Source organism: Drosophila nasuta, chromosome 3, assembly GCF_023558535.2.
Source record: "Drosophila nasuta strain 15112-1781.00 chromosome 3, ASM2355853v1, whole genome shotgun sequence".
Classification (NCBI taxonomy): Eukaryota; Metazoa; Arthropoda; class Insecta; order Diptera; family Drosophilidae; genus Drosophila; species Drosophila nasuta.
In genome coordinates, this window is record NC_083457.1 from 31,954,224 (window position 1) to 31,963,772 (window position 9,549).

Genomic DNA, 9,549 nt, shown 5'->3' on the forward strand with positions numbered 1-9,549 from the left:
GCACTTTTTATAAATAGAAATTCAATACAACGTAAATCATTTGATGTCACTTATTTAATTTTTTATTTTTCTCATAAATTAATCCATTGTGTGTAGCATTATATTTAGTATTTATGATTGCCGCAAACTCAACACGTATCGGAATTGAATTCTAGATAGAGCAGCTCGAACAAAACAATTGCATAACAAACAACTCTAATCTAATCAATTTATATTGATTCTGAAATTCAAAAAATTACGGCAAAAGTTTTAAAAATAATTTAAAATCAGAAGGGCAGAAGGAGGCATCTCTAACCCTACAAAGTATATATTCTTGATCAGGATCAACAGTCGTTTCGTTAACTTTTTTTGTATTTCACTTATTATTACTTATTCAGTTACATCTCAGAATTTATGCCTAACAAGCGTAGCTCTAAAATTATATTTCAAAACAAACAATTGTAATCTAATCAATTAATAAATAAAGACATTCTGAATAAATTCAGTGAAATTGTAAAACTGCGACAGCACAAATTCTCAAATTTAGTCGAAATATTCCGAAATTTATGTTTGTTATTTGTATAATATGTAGTTTTATTATTTATTTTGTAGTTCTTTAGTTTTCACTTTTATTTGTAAAACTATTTTTAATTACTACTAAAATCCGATTTAGCAATACTAAAAAAAAAGAAATATATTTATGTTTCTAAAATAGAAAATTCAATTCGATCAGCTTTTCGCTCGACTCGAATTTTGATTCGTGCACTCTGTCAAGCGCATGTAAGCTATTAGCACTCTGTGTGTGCACGATTTTTTTTTGTTTGTTGCTATTAAAATCGATATCACAATTTTTATATACATATTTAGGACTTTTACAAATCATTTGAAAAATTTCCAGCTCGTGTGTAAATAAAAGCTGAATATTGATTACATTTGCCTGCAGGCAGTTATTTGATAGGCAACTTTTAATATCCATAAAATTTCCATTTGCAGTAAACAACAACAACAGAGAGAAAAAGAGATAGTGAGTAAAAAGTGTAGTTATTTTTCTACACATATCAATTGCCATAATATTTTGTGGGGGGAATGCTTTTAGCCCGTTCGTCCATAAAAAATGCAGAAGCCGCTTCGGTGTACATTTTTCCTATAGCGTTGCCTCTCACCGAAATCCGATTTGGACATTTCACAGGGCCACCAGATATGTTCGCATTCGCATTTTCCAGCCTTTTCCTTCCCCCTCTGCCTTCTGCTCTGCACACATTTCCCTCGCTCCACATTTTTCTACATTTTTTTTTTGTTATTGTTGCATTTTTTTCACGTTTTCTGCTGCTTTCGGCATCGGCTGCAGGCGCAACCAACAAAATTTTACACTAGTCCCATTTTATTTCTCTTAGTTTTCTGCTTTTTCGAAATGGTTTTTGTTGTTGCTGTTATTGTTGTTGTTGTTGTTGTTGCATGTGCAACGGTTTCATATCCTGTACTGGGGCAATTAAGTTCGTAATCTGAGCGACATCTGTGCTGGATTCGGTTGTGTCCCCCGCCTAGAACAACAACAGCAACAGCAACAGCAACGATCGAGATTCTTGCCTGCTGTGTGCAACGTTTTCAATATTTCGTCGACAATTTCATTTCAAGTTCTTTTTTTATATTTTTTTGTTTTTTTTTGCGAGAGGAAGTTGTGGGGAGAAGAGCAGAAAGGAAGAGGACAGGACATAAAGGAGCTGGGGCCAAATGGCAACGCCGTTGTTTACAGCTTGTTATTAACTCTTTCGAATGCGAATGAAGTTTTTTTCGGCCCAGCTGCATGCAGCTGTCGCATGCCACGTGATTTAAACGGCGAGCTGTAAATTCGCAAATAGCTCAACAGCGCATTTGGCAGAGACCGGGATCGAGACCGGGGCCAGTTGGTCAATTACGTGCAACTGCAAAAGCCTATTGCACAAGCAAGGACAGAACATCTCAAACAATACAACAGCTTTCTGCACTCACAACAGTTTTTACTTGTTTCCAATTTAATTGTCAGCTAACTGAATGCAAGTTGTTGAAAATTCCGCGGAATAAATCGTATTTTTTAACCATCAACTTTATTTCAATATTATCTACAAACTATGACAGTACAATTTTTATCAAAATATTTAAACAACATTAAGAGTTACATTTTATAAGTTTAAAGAAATTACATTCCTATTTTACTATTTAAGACCTAATACAATATTTCGATTTAAATTGTATAGTTTTAAAGATAAAAGAAATTATATTGAAATCAGTTATAAAAGTTATGTTATCATCTTTAAAATAAACTATTTGAATATAAGATGTATCTGTACATTAAATATGTATTTAAATATGAATGTGTTATATATAAATTCACTCATCACATTGTATTCATCATTTTTTTGCAGTATTCTTTGACAAAAGAATTCATTGGCATGTCATATAATATATGTTATATGTTATACTATATTATATAATTGAATACTAAGAGCACATATATAAATTCACATATTTTTTATTTAGAGTTTCCCTTTTTTTTTGTCATTTACTGCCTTTCTTAAATGGCAATCACCTCGAACCTATTTCAACTCTTAACAATCCATAAACTCTTTTGTTTCCAAAATGCCAAAAACCGGCTCAATCTTCAGGTGATTTGTGAATGAAAATCACCTTTCAACGCCAGTTGAACTCATCAGAATTTTTCTTCAATTCAAGGACTAAGAGAAATGTGAAAAACCAGTCAAGAATCACTGGAAATTTCAAACAATGCATGTCAGACAGATTTCATATGGTTGTAGATGGACGATGTGTACTAGAAAATTTGACTGCAGCTGAAATCCAAAAGATTGATATCCTAGGAGATTTGCTGTTTGCAGCTGCAATACTACAATCAGCAAGTGGTATTGTATTTGCATTGTTAAATACGCGCCTACACATGCATGCACAACACACAGATACACACATACAAATGCGCATGTATTCACTGAATGTTAACAATAGTCGTCCTGCTGCTGCTGCTGTTATTCCTGCAGCTTCGTAGCTGTCTTTCACCTTGTCCATTAACTAGCAACTGCGGCTGCCGCTGCCGTTGAAAATCTGTTAGCCTGTTGGTCGAATAGCCGTATGGGCTCAAGTGGTCGACAGCTGCTTGGATTTTGAAAAAAAGAAAGAAATCATCCTTCTCAAATACCCTGTAGCTATAGAAGATTCGTTCAAGGGTGGCTTAGCTAAGCCAGACAGAAATCGATGAAGAAAAGTTGAGCTAAATCTAATCAAGTAAATTAAGTCAATTACAAAATATTTAATGAACAAATTAGAATATTAAAAATAAATATAATAATTAAAAAAAAAAACAAACATTAAAAATAATTTTTACAACATTTGAAAACAAAACATAAATGTGTTAGTAATATTCTATTTCATGATAAAATCTTGCGAAATATAAATAATACATATAGTAAATATGAATAATATGAACATTAAATAATAATATTTTGCATTCAATAGAATTAATTTTATTTTATTATTTAAAATCGAATTATTCAATAAATTAAAATAAAGTATGACTAAAAAGCATAAAGTTGATTGACTTATCACCTTATTAATACAGTAAAATAAAGTTATACTATTAAGCATAAGGTAGCTAATTTTTGAAAAGAAAATATAAAAATATTAGTAGTAAAATTATTATTTGTTATTGACATATAGAATTACTTAATTAAATCTTCCAATATATAAATAATAAAAATGAAAAACTGTTTTTGATTTATTTAAATTGAATTGCATTCTTGCTATTTAAATAAAAAGAAATCTGAAAATTTGAAATTTACATCACATACTATATAAATTATGAATTTTACTTTTTCTACAAAATTACTGTATTTTACCCAGTATGAATTGCTGGAACTCTGAATGAGTTTCTTAAGGATATTCTACAGGTCGTGCACTGCCTGCTAGAAGACACCTCTCACTTTCAGTCTGCTTTAAACCATTTTTTTCCGCCGCTTTGTGTGTGCCTAGGATATGCGCTGTAGTTGCAGCTGTCGCGCAGACAGGCTCTGAATACACCGACCGAGATAAAGAGAGAGAGAGACAAAGAGGCAAAGGCGAAGACGAAGTCTGTGCCATAGCCAAAGGATTTTTATGGGTTTTCAATTGGTTCACATGTGTATGTGTGTGTGTGTGTGTGTGAATGTGTATTTTTATTCTTTTTATCACAGCGAAGGCAGCTGTCAGGCGTTGGCTGTGCTTCGCGTGGGGCATTCATTAGGGGAACGCAGCATGAAATTCTGGCTAAAAGCAGCCGAACTCGATGCCTGCTTGCCTGGCGACGCTGTTGGTTAGTGTTGGTATTGGTGTTGCCAAGAAAACAAAAACAAAAGCAAAAGCCCAAATACAAACACACACGCAGAAGCAGAAGCAGACGCACACAGATGCGAATGCGAATACAAGGAAAACAGGCGCATGGAATCAGCCATGCAGCAACAGCCTTGAGTGATAACATCATCATGTGCTCGCAGCTTGAGTGTGTGTGTGTGTGTGTGTGCGGTGTGTGTGTGAACGCAGCGAAGCATGCTGGCAACATGCCATGGTGCCAAGGAACAGCAGCCGATGAAACCCAGAAACTGCAGCAACAGCCGCCGCGACAACAACAGTAAGAGCAGCAGCAACGGCAACCAGGCGAAAACCTTGGCAACCAAAAAAAAAAAAAAAAAGAGAAGAAATAAAACCGTAGACAAGAACAAGGCAACAACAGCTCAACTCGACTCGACAATGGGCCAAAAATGAGGAACACAGAAGGTGCAGGCAACAGCAAAAGCAAAAGCAACAGCACAAAAAAAGATTAAATCAGGTAAGAAATTTTCGTTTGAGTTGTAAATTTGTTGTGCGTTGCACCTGCCGTTAGCTGGCAGCCGGTTTCTCAGTCTGAGCTCATAGCTCAGCTGTTGTTATTGTTGCAGCTCGTTCTGTCTCCGCTGCTCCTGTTGTTGTCACTCAGATGATTAGTGAGCAGCCTTCTAGCTGCGTTTGCGCAGCGTTCCACAATCTTCTTTCTTTCTTTTTGGCTATCGCGTGCGTCGCTTGATCTTAAGATCAAGAGAAACCAGAAACCTGTCCACGCATTGCAGCTTGTTGTATTTTCAAGGCGTTGCCAATCGCAAATTGGTCAACAAACTGTGCAAATGTGTTTGTGCTTCGTGTCTGCCAGCATGTTAATGCAACAACAACAACAACAACAAAAAACAGAACCAACAACAGACTTTGGGCGTTTCGTTATTCTCTTCATTGTGTCCTCTCGTCGAAAACAAGCACACTAAAGAGCCGAGAAAACACCTGCGCTAATTTACGCGCCGCTTTTCAAGCATTGATTATTATTTTCTTTAATTGGAAACTGCATAAAATTTTCAATTAAATATTAACTCGCCCTGTTGCGAGCCATAAACATCGGAAATAACAATCGCCAAATTGAAATAATGTTCAATTGAATTCGACATCATTACGACTATTAATTTCATTCACAATGGAAAATGTGAAATGCAAATATTGATTATACTTGTTGCATATTTAGACAAGTCAGTATAGAATAGAAATATAAACTTCTAAAATTCCTCCAACTAAAACTACTGAACTAAACGTAAATATTTACAATTTTATGAAATATCTATTACACCATTGCATAGTTTTCGTTTATTCATGAACAAATGAACATGAACATTGAATAAATTTGTAATTTCAATACGTTTAATTATTTCAAATAAGCATTTAAATTATTTTATTTGTTCATGACTATATACAAACTGTATACTTATGTACATTTATTTCTTTTACTTATTCCATATTTCAATAGCTGAGAGACTGCATTTGTTATGTTTTGCAAATCAAGTTTGTTTCAAAGTTTTGACACGCCCACTTGCGCCTCCGCGTAATTTTAAAGCTAGAGTCTCGAATTGTGAGACAATAATAACTATAGTCTTTATGATTCCTGAAAATTTGGTTCGGATAAAAATTGTTCAAATTATATAAAAAATTCTTTTATATGGATAAAAACTCCTACATCAATCGGACATTAGTTGCTCTATGGCATACTCGACTGTAGCTTTCTTGCTTGTTATTAAATTAAAATAGAAAACCTGGCTCTCAAATCATTGAATTTATTTAATAAGATTTCAAAATGTATTGTTTTAGAATTTACTTATTAAATTGAGCCAATTGAAATATTCCGCTTTCAATAAAAATGCAATATTTTCGTGTTTAATGTTTCATTTATTTTATTTGCAAGTGCTTTTTATTTCACTGAAAATGCAATATATTCTTGTTTAATGTTTCGTTTCATTTGCAAATGTTTTTCATATTCTGATATTTTTATACCAGAGTCGAATCATCATTGAAATCAGAAATAACAATTGTTCCCGTTTGCTTGGCTGCATCGCGCTGCTTGGCCACAATCTGGTTGGCAATGCGATCCAAATCACGTCTGCCAATCGAGCTGAGACTGCGTCCTCCCTCGTGATGTTTCTCAATGAAACGAGCCTGCTCGAGGGCCTGCAGAGCCTTGCGGATGGCGCCTTCGGAGGCACGACAAAAGCGCGATGGATGAACGCCACGACGCTTGCGACCCCCATAGACCTTGGTGAGTGCCCCGACTCCAGCTGGACTGCGATAGTAAAGATGGCGCAGTATCGAAGCGCAGCGCACATAGAACCAATCGGGATCGGTGGGAGCCAGTTCCTTGTACTTGGCCGTCTTGATGAGATCCATCTGTTCGGGCACCTTCAATTTGCCCGACTTCTTGAGGAAGGCGGCGACCGCTTTGGTCACTTCGTGTTGATCAATATCCTTCACAGTGACTCCGGGCATATTGATGATTTGAGTTAACTGGAAGAAAATACCCGAATAATTACATAATGACTATAACAATTTAATCAAAAGTAATTAAGATAAATAAAATGATAAAATATTTCAAATACAACTTAATCAAATTTAAATAATAAGCATGATATATGTATATAAAATATAAATATTTAATTCATTTAAATAAAATAAAAGTAGTAAGCAATAATGGTAACTTAAAATTTTGATTTTAAGAGAATAGATATAGATTTTAAGACCTTTAACCTTTCGCCTTATAACCTTTCAAACAATATAAAACATATTTAAAATATTTTATTTATTTTAACTGCTTAATCAAATTTAAATAAAATGAAAATAGTAAGCATCAGTTATAGAGTTCTATATTTAATAAATATATTTAAAAATAACTTTAGGTAGATAAAGTTATAAATTTCAAAATAGTATATAATCAAATAGAAAACATAAGATAAATAGATTGATTATATATATTGTTTATAGTACAATTGCTTAAAAAATGATAATAAAATAAAAATATGAAGTATAAAGAAATTGGTGCTCTATATAACTCATTAATATTTTTAAATAAAACAAACATAGTAAGTATAATTTATTTCTTTAGGAGATAATTTAATCAATAAAAATAAAATAAAAATGAAGAAGCCCAAGGTTGACTACTTATTTAAAATACTTGACAGATAATAAAAGTGAATTAATTTTAAAAACCGAGAGGTAAAGTAACATCTGCTGAATACATTGACGATAGTGCGAAAGAATGTATGAAATTCTAAACAGTGGAATGTGAAAGTAACCACACGAAGTGAGAGTTAATGGCTTAAATGCAGCGACAATAACCGACAACAGCAGCAGCCAAGGTTTACTTCCAGGCCATTAGCTTAATATGCTTTGACCATAACGAGAACCGCATAGGGCAAAAGACAACACCATAAAAAGGCAGCAATAACAATAACAATATTAACAGACACACAGCAACAACCATGACAACCAGGCGACAATGAAATGGAAATTGTACAAAAAAAAAGAACGATGTAAAAGGGGAAAAAAAGAACATGCAGAGAGCAATGCAAATGGAAGCAGTTGCAATTTGCCGAGTTGCAAGGGCAACAGTTGAAAGGGCACAACCCAGAACCCAGAACCCAGCAACCAGAACTCAGAACCAAGAGCAACCACCAGCAACAGAGCAGCACACATGTGTGTGTGGAGAGGAGAGGGAGGCAGGTTTTCAGTGTATGTGTGTGTGTGGGGTGGAATTTGCCGGATGCGCTGTTAGCCGCACGAGTTGGCTGCATTAATGTGCAATGTGCAACAAGCTAGAACACCGCGCTGTGCACAAATTGACAACAAACAAAAGGCGAAAAGGGCAACAAAAATTAAAAACTAAACTGCATGCAACGCTAGCAACAAATATATGCAAACGGCAATGGCAACTGGCAGTGGCAACAACAACTCATGCGGCTGGCAATGGCAGTTGATTATAAGCCCATTGATGTTGCTGCTGCTGTTGCTGACCAGCAACCAGTAACCGGCGTTAACCCTTCAGCTCAACTTTTGCCACCACCGCCCCAATCCATGCCATGTGATGCATTAAAAATAAAAATGAAATACGAAAATATTGCAAATTGCAATACAACGCAGACAGAAAATGGCAACAAAAGTTCGCTAAGAGGGAGGAGAAGGAGGCAGGTGTGGTGTGGCACAACTGTTGCAGGCAACATAACGCAACAAGCCTCCTACCCCCCTTCCACCCTCTTGTGGCGTGTGCAGTGAAGCGTGCCACCCGCCAATGGGTTGCATACCTTGCTCCTTGGCGGTTTCGTCGCCACATGGGAACACACATTGCCAAATGCGCCATTTTTGGCATATTCCTCCACACTCACACACACACACACATACGCAGCACACACAACAATTGTTGAAAATTCAACAGCAGCAGCTAACAACAGCACGCCGCTAAATAAACTTCATTCAGTTTTCTGTTCGACCAACAAGTTTCATTTTTTTCTGTGTTGTGTTCTTTTGTTTTTCCTGCGCTTGTTTTTAGTTGGTTTTAGGTTTTTAGCTTTAGCACAAATGACTTTCAGTTTTGTGCTGCACATCCAAAGTTGCACTTTAAAAACACTCGAAAGCATTCGAACAATAGCCATGAATTTATGCTCTTGCCACATGCCACCACAACACCATGCCACATGCCACACGCCAGTTCGAACTCGAACATTGTGTACTCGTATGCCAATGGTCAAGGCAAACAAAACATAACAAACATAAAACAACTGAGGCAAAACTGCTTTGTCCATTATGTGCAGAGTTTTGTGTCTACTGATTGATAGAATATTTAAGAATTCTGCTTGATGTTGCACCATAATTACGGTTTGTAGACTAAACTTTTACTGTTTTGCATTTCCACAACACAATGGAAACATTGAGTAAAAGAGTATCTGTTTAATAGAGTACTTTAACTTCAATGTTTTCATTTCTTTTTTGTATACAATATGAATTGAGTTGTGCTTAACATAATTGCAAATGAAATATATACACCAAATATCAATGTGATTTTATAATAAAATTTGTTTATGAAAATTGAACATAATTCTCCTTTTTTCTACATTTCTCAATCCTTTATTATTTCTCTATTTCACACACAAGCTTGAATACTACTGTGGGTAAAAAGGAAGGTGAATTTTCCATTTAAATAGCAAATTTCAATAT

General features: G+C 35.1%; 1 protein-coding gene across 1 annotated transcript; it reads right to left on the reverse strand.

Annotated features, from left to right (window-relative positions):
• Positions 1-6,224: 6,224 nt before the first annotated feature.
• LOC132790883 (small ribosomal subunit protein eS19A-like) lies at positions 6,225-6,831 on the reverse strand. Its single transcript, XM_060799629.1, has one exon. The coding sequence runs from the start codon at positions 6,829-6,831 to the stop codon at positions 6,337-6,339; it is 495 nt and encodes a 164-aa protein (XP_060655612.1). The 3' UTR covers positions 6,225-6,336.
• Positions 6,832-9,549: the final 2,718 nt, after the last annotated feature.